Source organism: Piliocolobus tephrosceles, chromosome 15 (genome assembly GCF_002776525.5).
Source record: "Piliocolobus tephrosceles isolate RC106 chromosome 15, ASM277652v3, whole genome shotgun sequence".
Lineage (NCBI taxonomy): Eukaryota > Metazoa > Chordata > Mammalia > Primates > Cercopithecidae > Piliocolobus > Piliocolobus tephrosceles.
The window spans coordinates 102,475,637-102,494,602 of record NC_045448.1 but is presented as its reverse complement, the minus strand read 5'-3'; the positions used below and the strand labels follow the sequence as shown (position 1 = coordinate 102,494,602).

General features: G+C 43.2%; 1 protein-coding gene across 6 annotated transcripts in view; it reads left to right on the top strand.

The window, feature by feature from the left end:
* IL1R2 (interleukin 1 receptor type 2) overlaps positions 1-18,966 on the top strand; it is a 34,729-nt gene that overhangs the window by 10,348 nt on the left and 5,415 nt on the right. For 5 of the 6 annotated variants that reach the window (XM_023211347.1, XM_023211343.1, XM_023211346.1 and 2 more), the window contains 5 exons: positions 4,514-4,641; positions 5,969-6,233; positions 12,154-12,334; positions 15,948-16,122; positions 18,457-18,519. In XM_023211347.1, the coding sequence (XP_023067115.1) occupies positions 4,575-4,641; positions 5,969-6,233; positions 12,154-12,334; positions 15,948-16,122; positions 18,457-18,519 (751 nt within the window). In that variant the 5' untranslated portion in view covers positions 4,514-4,574. The remainder of the gene's footprint in view (positions 1-4,513; positions 4,642-5,968; positions 6,234-12,153; positions 12,335-15,947; positions 16,123-18,456; positions 18,520-18,966) is intronic. The other variant, XM_023211344.2, reaches the window with a different exon arrangement.

Genomic DNA, 18,966 nt, shown 5'->3' with positions numbered 1-18,966 from the left:
TATGTCTATGTCTATGTCTATGTCTATGTCTATGTCTATGTCTATGTGCCTGTGTGTATATAGAGAGAGAAAAAGAGGGAGAGAGAATGAGAATAAAGCGAATGCAGCAAAATGTGAGCAACGGCGAATCTAGTGAAATATATACTTGCATTTGTCATAGTATGCTTTCAACTTTTCAGTCTTTTTGTAATTTTAAAAACTTAAATGAAAAGGTGGAGTAAACACTTACGTCCTTTTAGGCTATATGTACTGTCTATGACCGGAAGCTGCAGACAGCTGGGAATCAAGGGCAGGTAACGGTTACCTGGGCCTCAGTGCGTGCTGTACCACCTGTCCAACTCAGGGCTGTGCCATCAGCTCTTTCTACCTTCCAGCATTGTTTTACCTTCCTTTCACACTTCACACATTTTTGTCTTTTTCTTATGCCTGGTCCTGCTTTTCATCATACGCCTCTGTTTTCTCATGTTGAATGTGGTGAAACATGGTTATTTGACAAAAAAAAAAAAAAAAAAAAAAAAAAAAAGAATTCTAACTCAAATACTTGGAAGGAGTTGCCCTTGAAATCTCTTTCTTCCAGTAAGAAGGTCAACTCAGATTCCAGCAGAAATGTAAGTTGTCTGTGATTTAAAAACTCATTTAAAGAAAGTAGGCTAGGAGAATAGTGTTTTGCTGCAAACTTCTGCAAAAACAATTTGTTTTCCCCTCTGGGCCTGCCAAAAATTTACTGTTTCCCACACTACAGCAATTTTGGTTCCAACCTTTTACTGAGGTTTTGATTGTTGAAAACTGTCACTACTATGTGTTTGTGGTTTACTTTTCTGCAGCCACTTCCTGAAGAAGTCACGGTAAAGCAGCTCTTTTGCCCGAGTCCAGGGAGAGAAACCAAGACAATTCCCTTGGCTAGAGATGGGGGTGGGGGTGCATGGGGCTGGCAGTTACTGGAGGAGGACAGCATTTTGGGATTCATTCCATTGGAACAGGGTCCTTGTTGAAATACATCTTCTCACCCACCAGCCATATGATTTGAAGAAGAGAGTTAACTTGAAACTCACTTTACCTATAGAAAGGAGAGACTTCATTAGATTTCTCAAAGACTCTTCAGCTCCATAGCTCTGTGAAGCGTTAGCTACTGACTGATCCTGAATGGCACAGCCTGACTTTCTGGTGTCAAAGTAATTTTAAACATGGTAACAAACCTTCCCATAATTACCATAAGCCTGAACCTGAGAGAACGTGAGCATAGTGGGGTGCTTTCATCCGAGGGGAGGCTGCACGTCAGCTCCTGACTTTGAGTCACAGTGACTTTTAGAGTCAACCAGCAGGAACTGTTTACTTGAAATAGTTGAGTATCAGAAAGAAGACTGTGAGAACACAATGCCTAACAGTACCTGGCAGGGCTCCTTCCCCTGGGATCTTTTTATAAACTCTGGATAAAGAATATATTGGGAGTAGGCTCGGTGTGCGTGACAGAAAGCCTGGACACATAAAAAAGGTAGTCCAGGATGGTGGCCGACTTCATGAAGCCACCAAGGACTCAGGTTCCCCTCTTACTGCCCTATTGCATTCAGTGAGTGGTCTGTACCTTGCAGTTCACGATGGTGACCACAATCCAGCCACCACATCCACACAGAACAGGAGGAAGGAAGATTAGTGGAGACCACCCGGGGGGATCACATGACACTTCCACTCACATCTCATTGACCCACATTTTGTCACATGGTCACTTCATGTTGCAAGGGATGATGGGAAATGTCTTTGTGTCTAGAGGGCCATGTGCCCAGGTAAGATTTGGGGGTTCTATTATTGGGGACGCAGGGATGACAGATATTGGGAGAAGAAACTAGCAACATCTGTCATAGAAGGTGCATTTTCAAAGAGCAAGGGCCTTGGAATCACCAGTGCTGGGGTTAAATTTCAACGTCTGCTTACTAGCTGTAAGATCTCGGCCAGGCCTCTTAACCTCTTTGAACTCTTATAATACATCCTCTGTAAAATCAGCATGATACTCACTTTGTGGGGATAAAATACAAGAACGAATGTTCAATATTTGGTACAATAGCTGTTGCTATTACACTAGTCCCTACAACACCAACTTTGACTTCATTTACTTATCCCGATACGTGGTATTGGTTAGCTACAGTGTATTTAATTCCTACTTCTTTCATGTCCTTACTGGAGCACTAGTGAGTCTGGCTTGGACCAGTATAGTTGGGGATGTGAGAAGCTAATGCATGTCCAAGGAGGACACAGCAGCTTGGTGGATGTTTATGTGACCTTCATCTGGCAAACCTGACAGTGTGGTTAGGGGTAAAGTCACAGGAACTATTTGTGCTTCAGAAACTTGTGAAGAATAGTATTGTGTGGAAACAGAGAGTTTAAGGGAGAAAGCTCCAGGCGAGATACAGAGCTGAGGGGAATATCTCAGGTTACCAGAACGGGGAGCTCAGACTGTAACTCTGAGTCTTTTGACTCAAGGTGCCCCACTCACGAGGGAGGGTTTCTGGAGTGCGAGGGTCGGTTCCTCAATGCCACCCTGGGTTTACTGCAAGTCATTCCCAGAGATATCTGTGCCAGGAGCAGGGAACAACTCAAGGAAAATGTGGCTGGGAATTTTTCCCCTGGATTCGTTCACAACTCCTGCCATGGGAGGACTTTCAGTCATAAACATTCCCCGGTATGTTCTGGTGTGTGGGCCATGAGGGCGGTGAGCAAGACCAGGGCTCTGCCCCAAGGTTGTCACCATCCTTGTGGAGCCAGAAGAGTCAAGCATGGCAGCTGGCATGACCGCTCCCACTTCCCGCCCTGCTGATGACTGGGTGGGGCGTTGACTTGCTGTGGCGAACGGAATGTGGGCTGACAGGAGTGAGCTAGTTCCCCGTGTGGCCTGGTGTGTGCTTTTGGCTGCACTGTTTCCATTTTCACCATCCCCAAAGAGGATCATCTCCCAGGAAGCTTACTGGTCCAAGGAGGATGAGACACCCACAGAGCAGACTCGGACCCCATCTGCAGCTCAGAGCCAGGCCTAACCCAGCCTAGTTTAGGTTAACCAACTGCCATCTTTCCCACAGACTTGTGAGCAAGAGTGAATGACTGTTGTTTCACACCATTCAGTTCTGGGGTCGTTGGTTTGTTAAGCAGCGTCGTTGTAGCCATGGTTAGCAGACACAGGGGATACTTGTGTTAGTGTGAGAAGGTCCTCAGGGAGACAAGGAGGGCATCTGACACTCCAGTCTTTGGGGGGACTGGGGGAGGAGTGCTTCATAAACTCGTATAAGTTATTTCTGTGTTGGATTTCATGTTGCTTTTCTCCCTGGGATGCTGTAGACCAGGGTGTTAGCAAGACATCGAATCCCTCCAGCAAGTCAGAATTGTATGTAAAATAGGAGCCAATCCATAGGGGATATAGGGAAAATTCTCTGACAAGTGAAATAGGAGGACCCTTGGGCTTCCAGTGATCCATTCACTCACTCATTCATTCATTCATTCAAAAAATGGGAGTTAAGGATATAACTGTGAATAAGATAAAGCAGGGTTCCGTCAATCAAAAAGTATCCAACAGTCTTAATAATTTAGAAGCTTATTTTGCCAAGGTTAAGGACAATCCCCAGGAGAAAAAACATGGAATCATAGAAAAAACAGTCTGTGGTCTGTGCCTTTCTCCAAAGATGATTTGTAGGGCTTCAATATGTAAAGGTTTTCCCCTATTGAAAAGCAGGCTGGAGGTGAGAGAGGGAGGGTGTGGTCATTACTGAATCCACATGTTGCAAGGGAAAAGAAACAGGTAGGGAATAGTCAGTTATATTCCCCTTGTACTCAGTAAATCTGCTCTTTACATGAGGTGAACATAGAGTGGCTACCTGTGGAGGGTTTTTAAAATCTTTTACCTGTAGCTGTCTGCTTAGGAACAGAAGGAAAGGCAGCTTCTTGTAGGACTCAGCTTTCAGCTTAAGTTTTTCCTTTTGGCAGAGTGAACTGGGGGTCCCAAGTCTTTATGTTCCTTTCACAGTCCTTCCACCCGTGGAGCCTGAATTTCGGAGAGGGGAGACAAGGCTGATGATGAATGCCGTAGAGAATGACAGGGAAGGAAAGGAAAACACCGAGTATTGGGATTAAATGTGGTGCAATTTTAGACAGGGAGGTGAGGGAGACCTCACCACGAAAGTGAAGTCCGAGCAGAGAGGGCATGGGCAGTGGCCTTAGCTGAGGAAACAGCATCTCTGGCCAAGGGGCAGGAATGGCTAAGGCAGGTCTCTGCAGAGACAACAGCTTAAGGGGTGGAACCCCTCTGCCAAGCATGCCTCTAGGTGCTACAGGGATTTGACTTTAGATATGTTCAGTGAATATAGCTGCAGAGAAACAAATCCAAAAATTTTGAATTTTCTTCTTAAACAGAGTAGGCAAAACGGTTTCTATCATCCCGTGAAGCCTCCAGACCCTGCTCCTACCACATCTTCAAGGGATCCTCTCTGCAGGGTTCTTGTTTCCTGGTGACACCTCTTGTTTCCTCCCTTAGGCCACGTAGTGCAGGGCCGCAGTCCTCCACTTCCTGTGTCCTCCGGAAGTTGTCTGGAGCCATGTTCCGCTTGTACGTGTTGGTAATGGGAGTTTCTGCCTTCACCCTTCAGCCTGCGGCGCACACAGGTAAGAAGTAAACCCTTCAGATGCAAAAAGACTTGCCTGCAGCTTCCCCGGGGAAAGCTGTTATCTGGTGAAGTTTTTTGTCAGAACTGCGGCTTCCCTGGGGAAAGCTGTTATCTAGTGCAGTTTTTTTGTCAGAACTGCGGCTTCTCTGGGGAAAGCTGTTATCTAGCGAAGTTTTTTGTCAGAAAGCAAAGTGTGGGCCGAGCTCGGTGGCTCCCGGCTGTAATCTTAGTCCTTGAGAGCCCTAGGCGGGTGGATTGCTTGAGCCCAGGAGTTTGAGACCAGTCTGGGCAACACAGAGATACCCACGTCTCCACATATGAAAAAAAAAAAAAAAAAAAAAAAAGGCCGGGTGCGGTGGCTCACGCCTGTAATCCCAGCACTTTGGGAGGCTGAGGCAGGCGGGCCACGAGGTCAGGATATGGAGACCATCCTCGTAAACATGGTGAAACCTCGTCTCTAGTAAAAAATACAAGAAAATTAGCCGGGCGTCCCAGCTTCTCGGGGGGCTGAGGCAGGAGAACGGCGTGAACCCGGGAAGCGGCGGAGCTTGCAGTGAGCGGAGATCGCGCCATTGCACTCCAGCCTGGGCGACAGAGCGAGACGCCGTCTCAAAAAAAAAAAAAAAAAAAAAAAAAAGAAAATTACTTGGGCGTGGTGGTGCGTGCCTGTAGTCCCGGCTACTCCGGAGGCTGAGGCAACAGGAGTGCTTGAGCCCATGGAGGTTGAGGCTGCAGTGAGTGGAGACTGCATCACTCCACTCCAGCAGGGCAACACAGTGAGACCCTGTCTCAAACAATAATAATAATAAATAAAATAAAAAAGGAAAAATTAAAAAAAAAAAAAGAAAAGCACAGTGCGAATGTGCTTGTCAAAGAGCAAACTGAAGAAGTGAAGTGTTTGCCCTTAACAAAGTTGCCTTTGGAGTTTAACCACACAATACGCCAGAACTAAGCTTTTACCATCTGAACTCAGCTCAGATCTAATTTTAATGATGAGAAGTCAGCAAGTGAAAAATATGGCCATAGTTTTTAATCTTTAATTTTTTGTCACCATAGAAACCTGATTTAACTTTCTTCACAAATGTAAGTTGGAACGGATAGTAGCACTGAACTTGTTATTTGGAAATTTTGAAAGCATAATAATGGGGTAGGGAGGGAGTTTGATAGTAAAGGTGTAGGTCATTTTGTTAGGGACAAATGACATCTTCCTCTAATGTGCTCCAGGTCTCCCTGCCAGAATCAGGATTTGTCCTGGGTCCAGGGAGGTTTTACCATCTGAGCAAGTTTTGGACCCAAAGCCTGACCATGGGCTCTCTGTCCTTCAGGGGCTGCCAGAAGCTGCCGGTTTCGTGGGAGGCATTACAAGCGGGAGTTCAGGCTGGAAGGGGAGCCTGTGGCCCTGAGGTGCCCCCAGGTGCCCTACCGGTTGTGGGCCTCTGTCAGCCCCCACATCAACCTGACATGGCATAAAAATGACTCTGCTAGGATGATCCCAGGAGAAGAAGAGACACGGATGTGGGCCCAGGACGGTGCTCTGTGGCTTCTGCCAGCATTGCAGGAGGACTCTGGCACCTACATCTGCACTACTAGGTAAGCCTCTCTGTGCAGTGCTGGGGAGGGGATCCTGGCAGGATGGAGGCTTGTGAGGGTCTTCAGTCATGATCTGGATCTCAGAATCCAGTGTACAAAATACAAATCCAGTGAATCCACATTGCATCCCCCTTGCTGTTCCTGACATACCCCCACAACCCTACAGTCTCATTCTCTCTCCATTTAGTCTTTGCTTAAATGCCACCTCTTTGGAGACAACGTCCCTAGCCATTTTAGCTGACCCTTCCCTCTGTCACTCTCTCCTTACCCTGCTGTAGTTTCCTTGGGATAGAATTTTCTCATCTGACACATTTGTGTGTGTTACCATATTTAATGTTCGTCTACCCCATTAGAATGCAAACTCTGCGAGGGCAGGGACTTGGTCTATGTTGTTCACTGTTGAAGCGCATGGTAAGGAACCAAGAAATAGACATAGAATAGGATTTTACTCTGAATAGGATTTTAGAGCTGGGTAAGACCTTAGGATTAAATTAGTCCAACTGCTCGTTGTAAGGATGAGGGAACCAAGCTGGCTTGGAAAGTTCCCCAGGTGGTATGTGGTAGAGCTGACTCTGGAGCCCAAGTCTACTGACTACTGGGTCCAGTCCTCCTCCCTCTTTGCCCTATTGCTTTCTTCCCCTTTAACTGTAGAAAAATACACATAACAAAAAATTTATCATCTTAAACATTTTTTAGTGTACAGATCAGGGGACCATCACCACTATCCATCTCTAGGACTTTTTCATCCTCACAAACTGAAACTCTGAACCCATTAAACAATAACTCCCCTTTCCCTGTCTCTCCAGCCCCAGGCAACCACCATTCTGCTCTCCGACTCTGTGATTTTGACTATTCCAGGTACCTCGTTTAAATCCTTTAAGTGGAATCAGTCTTTCTGTGACTGAATTATTTCACTTAGCATAATGTTTTCAAAGTTTGTTCATATTGTAGCATGAGTCAGAGTTTCCTTCCTTTATGAGGTGGAATATTATTATTCCATTTTATGTATGTACCACATTTTGTTATCTATTTATCCATCCAGGGACACTTGGCTTGCTTCCTCCTTTCAGCTATTGTGAATCCAACAAGAACATGGATGTGAAGATATCTGTTCGAATCTCTGCTTTCAGTTCTTCTGGGTATAGACCCCAAAGAGGAACTACTGGATCATCTGTTAATTCTATATTTAATTTTGAGGAACTACCATACTGTTTTCCATAGTGGCTGTACCATTTTTCATTCCCACCAACAGTGCCCAAACTCAATTTCTGTACGTACTCACCAACACATGTTATTTTCTGTTATTTTTGATAATAATCATCCTAATGCATGTGAAGGGGTCTCTCATTGTGGCTTTGATTTCCATCTTCCTAATGATTAGTGATGCTGAGCATCTTTTTATGTGCTTATTAACCATCTGTGCATCTTCTCTGGAGATGTCTACTCAAGTCCTTTGCCCACTTTAAAAACTGAATTTTGCTGTTGTTGAGTTGTAGGAGTTCTTTACATTTCCTGGTTATTAACCCCTTGCCTTATCAGACATATATTTAGAAATATTTTGTCCTGTTGTCTAGGTTGCATGTTCACTCTGTTCATAGTGTCATTTGTTACACAAAAGGTTTTAATTTTGATCAAGTCCAGTTTATCTATTTTTTTTTCTTTTATTGCCTGTTCTTTTAGTGTTAAGAAATCATTGCCCAATCCAATGTCATGAAGATTTTCTCCTTTGTTTTCTTCTAAGAATTTTATAGTTTTAGATCTTAAGGTTTTTTTTTTTGTTTGTTTGTCGGTTGTTGTTGTTTTTTTGAGACGGATTCTTGCTCTGTCGCCCAGGTTGGAGTGCAGTGGCGTGATCTCGGCTCACTGCAAGCTCTGTCTCCTGGGTTCACGCCGTTCTCCTGCCTCAGCCTCCTGCATAGCTGGGACTACAGGTGCCCACTACCACGCCTGGCTAATTTTTTGTATTTTTAGTAGAGATGGAGTTTCACCGTGTTAGCCAGGATGGTCTCGATCTCCTGACCTCGTGAGCCACCCACCTCGGCCTCCCAAAGTGCTGGGATTATAGGTGCGAGCCACCACGCCTGGCCACGTTGTGTTTTTTGATCCATTTTGAGTTAATTTTTGAATATGGTGTTAGGTAAGGGTCCAGCTTCATTGTTTTGCGTGTGGATATCCAGTTTCTCCAATACTATTTGCTGAAAAGACTGTCCTTTCCCCATTGAATGGTCTTGACATGTCCTACTGCTTCTTGATGGATGAAGTTTTAGGCCTAGTGTTGGTGATCTTAAAAAGTTTCTTGGCTTCGTTCTTCTGAACTAAGACAACCCTCGGCTTGATTGGGAACTAGTGTTTTGGCCTCTGTCTTCAGCTGCTTCTTCTGTTCCTCCAAAGGCTCTGCTTGTTCCTTCCACCAGCTGGCTTCAGAGTCTCCAGGTTTCATAAACTCATTTGACTTAAGAAGAACTGTACCCAGGAATATGTATATTTAGAAAAAGAACCAGAGAAGTGACATTCTTAGCACAAAGGAATTACTGGTGAATGGAAAAAATTTCAGGTCACATCAGCCTCAGTCCTAGGCTAGGTGTGTGTGTGGCAGGGGATGTGGGCTGTGGGAGGAGATATGAGGTGGAGGGTGCCCTCTGTGTGTGTGTGTGTGTGTGTGTGTGCATGTGTGTGTGTGTGTGAAATTGAGAATCTTTTCAAATCAAACCCAGCTTGACACTACTATCCATATGCTTAGCCCCAACTATAAGCAATTGAACCTTGCCTAAAAAACAGGCAAATCATATCCTATTCTTATGCTAGGAAAATGTGGATGTCTGGTTTTACAATAGCTATAAATGCATGTTTCTTCTTTCTTTTTCACAGTAAAAATTCTAATTTTCTCTAATGAGCACTACTAGGAAAACTTCACAGTGTAGTAAGAAAACATGAAACCTGAAGTCAGAAAGACAGATGGGAATCTTAGCTCTCTTACTTCCTATCTGGTGGGACCTTGGGCTTATCACTTGACTTTTATGGGTGTTAGTTTTCTCCCCTGTAAAGAAGTTTGTTGAGAGGGTTATGTGAGATCACAGCTTGTGAAGGAGCTAGTGTGGGACGTGCCGTGGAAGGTGGTCAATATATACATAAGAATTCCCTGTCCTTCCCAAAAGGCAATCCGCATGACTACTGAAAGTGAGACTGTGCAAAAATCAGGGAGATGTGAGCTGAGTCGTGTTTGTCCTAAAGTTTGTTTTTACGATCAATTTTTGTAGGAAAAAAAAAGAGCAGAGATTGAGGGGTCAGGGGAAATCCCAGTGTGTGTCAAACTTTCTTTGCATCATGGGAAGGTTTACCTGGCTGACCTCTAATACTCTTTGTCAGCTGTAAGATTGGGGTTCTAATCAAGTGAGAATCACCAGCAGTTGCCATAATACTCTTTAGCATTGATAGTCATGAGGCAAGAGACTGCCCTGTTCCCATGATTGTTTAAGATCTTGTGATCTAGAACCCACATGGTGAGTCAGAGTAGGCAAGAATGCAAGCCATCAGAGAGGTCGGGATTTGAGCAGTAGCTGCCTGGGCCTCCTTGCTTGGTGTTCTGCAAATAAACACCTTACTTTGTATCACAGCAAAAAAAAAAAAAAAAAAAAAAAAAAAGGAAGGAAGGAAGAAAGGAAGGAAGGAAGAAAGAGAAGGAAAAGAAAAAGAAAGAATAGGCAGACAAGGTTATGCTGCTGTAACAAACAGCTCCCAAATCTCAGTGGCTTAAAATAACAACAGCTTATTTAACAGGTCTGCTGTGGGTTTGCACACACTCAGGGACTCAGGCTGAAGGAGCAGTCACGGTTACTATTTCAAATGTTGTTGGTTGGTTGCTAGAGCAGAAGGAAGCCTGCTTTGGAGGGCTCTCATGGCCATTACAACTTCCATGTAGAAGGGTCACACATACAACTCGTGAGCTGGGAAGAGCCATATAACTGCACCCACCCATAGTGGGGATGAGGACATGTGCTACCCCATGTGCTCAGAATGGGGAGAACCAGGCCTATTTGGTGAGCAGCACTACTAATGACTGTCATACTTTTGCCATGGGGGTGCCACACTACATGGGGAATGCAAGTGGTGATCAAATTGCCCCCCACCCTTCTCTTTCTTTTGAGTTATTTTCATGAAGTTTCTCGCTCAAGGGGAATTACCAGATCAATAATGTGAACAGCGTTGTGACTTTCAATATGTCTACTAAGCTTGGTTTCTGAAGATAGTGCTCTGATTTATGGGTTTTCCCAGAGCCTTGCTGGGCTTCCCATTTTGGTTTGACCTCTTTGTGGCTGTATAGCCCACTTAATTTCTGTACACCTAACTTTTTTCATATAAAAATGATGTAATAGTAATTCCTACTTCATGGTGGCTGGACTATAAATGAAATAACATGTGCAAAGTTCACAGCACAGGGCCTGGCCTACATCTACTCCCTGTAGGCTACCTGCTGTGTGACTGTTATTCAAGTAGGCCCTGGTCTTTAGATTTGTCCTCAGCTGCCTTTATTCAACATGCAGTGAGATTATGCATTTTTCAAGGTGAGAGTTAACATTCTGTATTTCTTTATGCATAAAATATAATATTTGTTCATCTATTTTCCTTTTTTAAGCTAAATATAATACACACATTGGCCTCATATATTTAAATTAATTCTTTTTACTTTCAAGCGGTAAGCTTTTAACACATTTCTTTCACTTTTTTTTTTTTTTTTACATTTTGTTACTTGTTTGGATATGGATGGTTTAGATTTTGCTGTGCAACTAATTTTTACCCCTATATGTAAGACATCCTCATTTTCTATGTCAGAGTCTCATGTGTCTTAGGTAGCCAGAGATTTAGCTGAGATAATTATATTTTTATATTTTTCTACTTAAAAAGTAGTTTTAATTACTGTTTTCTGTCCTCTATCCATTTTCCCCAAGTTTCCAGAAAGGTTTTTCCTCTCCCCATTTTTCCAGCTCTAAGGTCTTGACAGAATTATGGCATTGAAATAATGATTAGGCTAGTAAAATAATAATAATGATAAGAATAATAAAGCAAACTTACCAAGTTAATTTCCCCATGCAGTATTACAAAAATCTTTTATGGGTCTTATACTAAGTTTCCAGCAGTTTTCTAAAACTAGACTTCAGTTGATAAATCATTACCCAAAGGAGCAAAACAAATACTCTTTTTTACGGAAACAGCAGCTCTTGGGAAACAATTTCTTCATGTGGATATGGTTTCCTGGATCATGAAGTTGGAGTATGCGGGGACTGGGCTCAAGGAGCTCCAGAACCTGGAAGGCATAAGCCCTTTTGAAGGGGACTTGGGAATTTCTTGATGAACCTTGGTGGCATTAGAATTGGGCTTATAGACAGACCTTTGTGAAAAACACAGAACATGTTTTTTCTGTACAATTATGTTATGACACTTTTTGCCCCCCAAGGGTTCAAAAAGTATTGCAATATAGATTTTCCTTGACTTACAATGCGTAAATATCAGTAAACCCATTGTAAGTTGGAAATACTGTTGTCAGAAATGTACTTGATGCACTTAACTTACCGAGCATCACAACTTAGCCTAGCCTTCCTTAAATGGACTGCGAATGCTTACATTAGCCTACTGCTGGGCGAAGTCATCTAACACAAAACCTATTTTGTAATAAAGTGTTGAATATCTCATGTGATTTATTGAATACTGTACTGAAGTAGGGTTTCTATTGAATGCTTACTGTGTTGCAGCATTGTAAAGTCAAAAAATCCTAAGTTGAACCATCTTATGTCAGGAAACAATCTGTACTAATCTGGAAAATGCAGATGCAGATTTTAATAGAATTGGGGAAATGATGCCTAATTTCGTTTAGTTTACTTTTATTTTGCCTTCTCATTTATCTCTTTTTCTCCTTTTAAATCAGAAATGCCTCTTACTGTGACAAAGTGTCCATTGAGCTCAGAGTTTTTGAGAATACAGATGCTTCCCTGCCGTTCATCTCATACCCACAAATTTTAACCTTGTCAACCTCTGGGGTATTAGTGTGCCCTGACCTGAGTGAATTCACCCGTGACAAAACTGACGTGAAGATTCAATGGTACAAGGTACAGCTTTAAAAAATACCATTTTACTAAAATGTATTTTCTTTTTTTATTAACCATATAGGAAAGACATAAAATATCAATTTTCTGAGGACAGTGCACACACACACACACAAACACACACACATGGTTTGCCATTCATATCTATGAGTTCCACATCCTGGGAGTCAACCAACCTCGGATTGAAAGTATAAACAAATCAACAAATAAAATAACAATACAATACAAATAATACAAATAAGAAACCAATACAGTGCATCAACTACAGTCACGTGCTGCATGACAATGTTTCAGTCAACAATGGGCTGCATGTACAATGGTGGTCTTGTAAGATTACAATGGAGCTGAAAAATTTCTATTGCCTAGTGACGTCACAGCTATCTCAACATCATAGTGCAAAACATGGCCCTTTCTATGTTTAGACATGTTTATATATACAAAAACTGACCACTATGCTCCAATTGCCTACAATATTCAGGACAGTAACATGCTGTACAGGTTTGTCGCCCAGAAGCAACAGGCTGAATCTTGTCACCTAGGTGTGTAGGAGGCTCTACCCTCTAGGCCTGTGTGAGTACTCCCTATGACGTTCACACAACAAAGAAATCACTTAACTTGTTTCTCAGAATTATCCCCATTGTTAAGCGACACATGACTGTATTTATATATGGCATTTATATTGTATTAGTAATCTACCAGTAATCTAGAGATAACTTAAAGTATGGGAGGATGTCCGTAGGTTATATGCACAGATGACACCATTTTATATAAACCACTTAAGCATCTGCGTTTTGGCACCTGTGGGGGATATTTCCTGAAATTGATCGCCCAAAGAAACTGAAGGATGACTGTATTTTAAAGAATTTAAAAGGGCCATAATTAATATGTTCTATTAGTCCTTATGTGGGTTGGGTAAAGGTGCTTGAAATAGTGATTTCTGAAGACAGAGTTTATAACAGCTGAAGGAAATAACTTTTTACTGTAATTTGTCTATAAAAATGTAGAAAAAAGTTTACGTAACAATTTTGTAGACATATTAAAGGGGTTTTTTAAAAAAGCGCATGACGGCTGGGCGTGGTGGCTCACACCTGTAATCCCAGCACTTTGGCAGGCTGAGGCAGGTAGATCACCTGAGGTCAGGAGTTCGAGACCAGACTGGCCAACATGTTGAAACCCCATCTCTACTAAAAATACAAAAATTAGCAGGGCGTGGTGGTGGGTGCCAGTAATCCTGGCGACTTGGGAGGCTGAGGCAGGAGAATCACTTGAACCCTGGAGGTGGAGGTTGCAGTGAGCCAAGATTGTGCCATTGCACTCCAGCCTGGGACACAGAGCAGGACTCCAACTCAAAAAAAAAAAAAGCACATGGTAACAAACTTTTTTGTTAAGGGAGTAAATATGGACACAATTTGCTCCCTTGTCTGGTTGAATAGATGTTATTTGATGTGCTCATTGCTCCTAGTGAGAACATCAGATCTTGCCATCAGCTATTGCTTATGTAGACCAGGGGTTGGAAAACTATGGCTAGGCCCTGAAATCAAGTTGTCTCCTGGATTTGAATGGCTCACAAGCCAAGGATAGTTACCGCTTTTTTAAATGTTGGAAAAAAAGGAAAAGAAGGATATTTTATGATGTGAAAACCACATAAAATTTAAATTTCAGGGTCATTAAATTAATTAATTAATTAAAAAATAAATTAATTAAATTAAGTCTCACTGGACACAGCCACATCCTCTTATCTAGGTACTGTCTGTAGCTGCTTTTGCACTGCTTAGCTGTGATGGAGACCCTGCAGACTCCAAGGTCCAAAATACTTCCTATCTGGCCCTTTCCTGAAAACGCTGGTCAACTCCTGATAGAGACCCTAGATTGATACTGAAAAGTACAGTTATTGGCTTAACCATTAATGGGAATTAACCCTTTAATCGACAACAGGTTAAGTGATTGACTGGTATTGTAACTACAGGATCTCTATATAGGATATTGATTTAATATTAGAAACTTTGAAATGATTTTCTGAAAGTAGAGAAAAGTAGCCAGCACCTATGAATAAGCTGGCTGAGCTCTAGAATGCATTCTCTCTCTTTTTAATAGAGATGGGGTCTCACCATGTTGGCCCGGCTGGTCTCGAACTCCTGGGTTCAAGTGGTCCTCCCACCTCGGCTTCCCAAAGTGCTGAGATTATAGGTGTGAGCCATCAAGCCCAGCCTAGAATGCATTCTCTTTTGGTTTGGAAAAGCATAAAGAGGACAAATGAAAGGTTTAACCGGGAGAGGAAAGAGCACAGGCTCTGGCGTCAATGGGTCTGGGTTTGAAACTCTGTTCCTTTTCTGATCTGTTATGCAGCTTTGGCAGAGTGACTCCACCTCTCGAACCTGTTTCCTCTGTAAAGTGGCAATTAATAACTTTCACCACCTGGGATTGTTTCAAAGTTTAAATGGAATGATGTGTATGAAGCACCCAGTGCAGTGCTTGACATATAAATGGTGCTCAATAAATGTGCATGGACAAAGATGTTATGGTGATGCTTAGTAATCTTTATTCACTTCATAATAATCTACATATTACTGAGCATGTATTATATCCAAGCCTGTTCTAAACTCCCTTACATGCAACCCAGTGAAGTAGGAACTGTAAATATCCCCCTTTTTTACAGATAAGGACCCATAAGGATGTTCCCAAGATCATACAGCCAGTAGATGGTGAAGTCAAAACTCAAACCCAGGAGGTCAATTCCCATACACCACTGGAACGACTGTGGTGCTGGGCCCTATTTGGCATTTTTCATATTTGACTACTCATACTTAGATCAATGAAATACCTCCTTTTAATTAAATATGTTTTAAAGTGGTACTCCATGAGCCATGTGACAATTTCCATTTTATCTGTGTTCTCATTCAGAGTAGGACTCTGAAGTGACACAAGGTTATATTTGACTGTTGCAAACTTTGACTAAGCATGATTTTGAAAGCGATGTCCCTGAGAACATTGCGTGCTCATTAGGGTGTTTTTAGAAATTCCATTCAGCTCTTTCTATTTCCTGGAGGCCTTGATCTTGAGGATTCTGTTCTACAGAGACCCCAGAGAACCTTGTGTCCATATAAAAAGTGTGGATTCGTTTCCCCTATTTAGTTTTTCTTATAACAGAATTTTTTCTGTTGCTGACTCACAAAATTGAAATGCTTTTTAAAGTAATTACTGCAACGTCATCTCTTCTGAGCATTGTTGGTCAGTCCATCATGACTATTTTTAGTGCTCTTCCGAGATACTTCCTAAGGCCTGAAGGTAGCAGTCAGGACATAAACATATTTGTATTTTAGATGACTTACTTTGTCAGAGAAGAGTTAGTCTCTTTTTTCTCCCATTGGGCCTAGACAAATACGCTCTAACTATTGTAGTTAACCAAATCTAGCAATTTTATTGGTTTTATATGTTAACAAATTCCCACCCCTAATAATACAGTCAAAAGGAGGCCCAAAGTACCAAATTGGCAAAGTAAATACCAGGGCAATTCTTGGATTGCAAATCCAACATTGGTTGATAATGATGATGCAATTCATAGCCTTTGAGATGTATATTGGTATAATGTCAACTTAAAAAAACATTTTCCCTTAAGGATTCTCTTCTTTTGGATAAAGACAATGAGAAATTTCTAAGTGTGAGGGGGACCACTCATTTACTGGTACATGATGTGGCCCTGGAAGATGCGGGCTATTACCGCTGTGTCCTGACGTTTGCCCATGAAGGCCAGCAATACAACATCACTAGGAGTATTGAGCTACGCATCAAGAGTAAGTACTTGCCATTGAGGCATCCATCTATCCTGGTTCAATAACAAGCATGCAGAGAACAAATGAGGGTGCACGTACAATTCCTTGCAGGTCTTTGAAATGAAGGATAAGGGAAGACAGATCCATCAAGTCTCCTGAAGCATCAGGTTAATAAGACGTGCGTTGTACTTTGAAAGGTATAAATCAGGGTGTTGATCTGAGGAAAGGTAAATGAATTGGGCAGTTCACAGGGTTGCAAGATGGAGGCTAAAACACACCACTCAAGAGAGTCAAGCAGTGGCTTCCTTGGAAGTTCTCCTTGGAAAGTGTCATGTGAATCTTTGCACCTATAGGGCTGGAGGTCACCACGTGTCATAACTTTATGTATTAATTTTAGGATACTTAGATTTTATTGGGTATTCTAACCAGAGGGCCATGCCTTGCATATCCAGTGGAAATCGCTTTTTATTTGTCTTCCCTAAGGTGGATCTAGCTGCCCTTAATAGTGATATTTCAAATAGTCAGAGCTGCCATTGATTAAAATGAGTTTCATTTGAAAATGGTGTTTTGAGCAGTATTGGCTATTATTTCACATTTGTTCAACATTTACACCGTACCAACTGTGTGCTGGACATGGAGCCAGGTATAACCATGTGTAAATCTTGGACTTTGCCTTGGAGAGTGGGCCACAATTCTTTGTTTTTTATACTGAATAATGAACACAACTGGGGTCTTTTGAGGGGATTTCAGAGAGCTTTGGAGACACACCAAGTTTAAATAATTGGTCTGTGAGGGGAAAAGATATCTTTCTCACAGAGAATCCAGAGATTCAGTTTCACCGCGTTCTTCCACGGACTGAAGTGTCCTGGTTGTGTTTGTTTAACAGTCCTGTAAGGATTCGTTCGTATCAGCTCCTTGTTCCTGGACAGGCCAGTGACTGAGGCCTCCCCAGCATTTCCTTGGACCGGCACGGTCCTGTCTCTGCGATACTGCGCAGGAACACTAGGGGGCAGCCGCCCTACATGCCTTTCTGTGTTGTGATCCTCAGTGGCTCGCAAGGGGTGGTCTTGGGCCAGCAGGGCGGCACCACCTGGGTACTCAACAGACATGCAAATCTCAGGTTCCGTGCAGGCCTACTGATTGAAACTGGAGTCTGGGGGCTACCATCTGTGTCTCACAAGCCCCCAGGTGATGCTGGGGACCCTCAAGTCTAAGAAGCACTGAGATCCTGGAGGCTTCTTTCTCTCCCTGGATGCCCCAGCTCCACAGGGCACCGTGAGACTTTGAGGGGAGGAAAAGGTGTCTGGCCGTGGTCGAGAAGGCGTCTGCCCCTCGGGCTGTCCTGCCATGCTGTCTAATGTGTACTCATGTCAGGATTTCAAATGCTGTTTAGTGAAAGTGAGGATGATGAGACCCGTCGTGGAGACAACTCACAGCCCTCCCCCCCCAGGTGTCTGTTTTGCTTATTTTTGAGGCGGAGTTTCGCTCTGTCACCCAGGCTGGAGTGCAGTGGCATGATCTCAGCTCACTGTAACCTCTACCTCCCAGGTTCAAGCGATTCTCCTGCCTCAGCCTCCTGAGTAGCTGGGATGACAGGCGTGTGCCACCACGCCCGGCTAATTTTCATATTTTTAGTAGAGACGAGGTTTCACCATGTTGGGTGAGGAGTTCACTCAACAGGAGTTCAGGCTGGTCTCGAACTCCTGACCTCGTGATCCACCCTCCTCGGCCTCCCAAAGTGCTAGGATTATAGGCGTGAGCCTCTGCACCCGGCTGCCTGGTTTCTTTACATTGGCTCTAATCCCTTGGAGATCCACTTCTGCCTCGCTAAAGAGTTTATCTCTTCAATTAGCAAGACTTCTGTGGCCGAGGCCAGGTTACACACTAGTCATCCAAATAGGTGGTTCTTGAGCCCTGTGCCTTTTCTAGAAAACTGAATCTTGAGTATTTTGTGGCAGGCACTTTGGAGAGGTGGAGAAGATGTTTTAGGTCGGATCGAGTTTCGGGGAAATCCTATCTCGTGGACCTTGTAAACATGACTCTTAAGATTGTGTTCAGGAAGTCTGGGAGGGAAATGGTTAATTGTTTATCATAGAGCAAGGACCAAAGACCTCCTGTCAGCGGAATGTGTGTTTAGCTGTGGCCTCTTCCAGTAATCTCTCTGCTGGGAAGTCATTGGCCAGGGATGCTCGATTTTGTAGAGAGCCTGTTTCCTTTGCCAGACAAAGGCTGACTCTCATAATGACTGACCGTACTGGAAAGGATAACTTAGTTGATTAGCCAAACAATGACTTGAACCACAGCGTCAAATGAAGGCTTTCCTAATGGAATCTCTTTTCCTTACATCTTTCTCAGAAAAAAAAGAGGAGACCATTCCTGTGATCATTTCCCCCCTCAAGACCATATCGGCTTCTCTGGGTAAGGCCCGCGAGGACCATTCCATGCACCTGTGGGGTGCAGGGGGCTTGGAACCCTCGTGTCTGCTGACCATATCTGGGTGCAGTGTGCCTGGGTGGAGACCTTAGAACTCCAGTATGTGAGGCTGGAATAACAAATGTGAGGGAATATTTCCCTTTGGCCAGTTTCGTTAGAAATGGCATAATCTGAAAACAGGTATACTTTGCTTCATGCAAAGCCCACCTGTAAAAATATGAATGTGAAAATCTGAATGTTCTGGCAGCAGTTATCAACTGCGTGAGAAGATGAACAGCAAGAACCCCAGGCAGAGCCAGCACCCTCAGTGTATTTAAAATAATTCACATCACCAAAACTTGGCTGGTGCTCTGCCTCTCTCTAAGACTCCATTTGTAAAGTGGGTTCAGCTGTGGTCAGTTTCTTGTTGCCAGAAGAGCTGGTAGGCTGCTT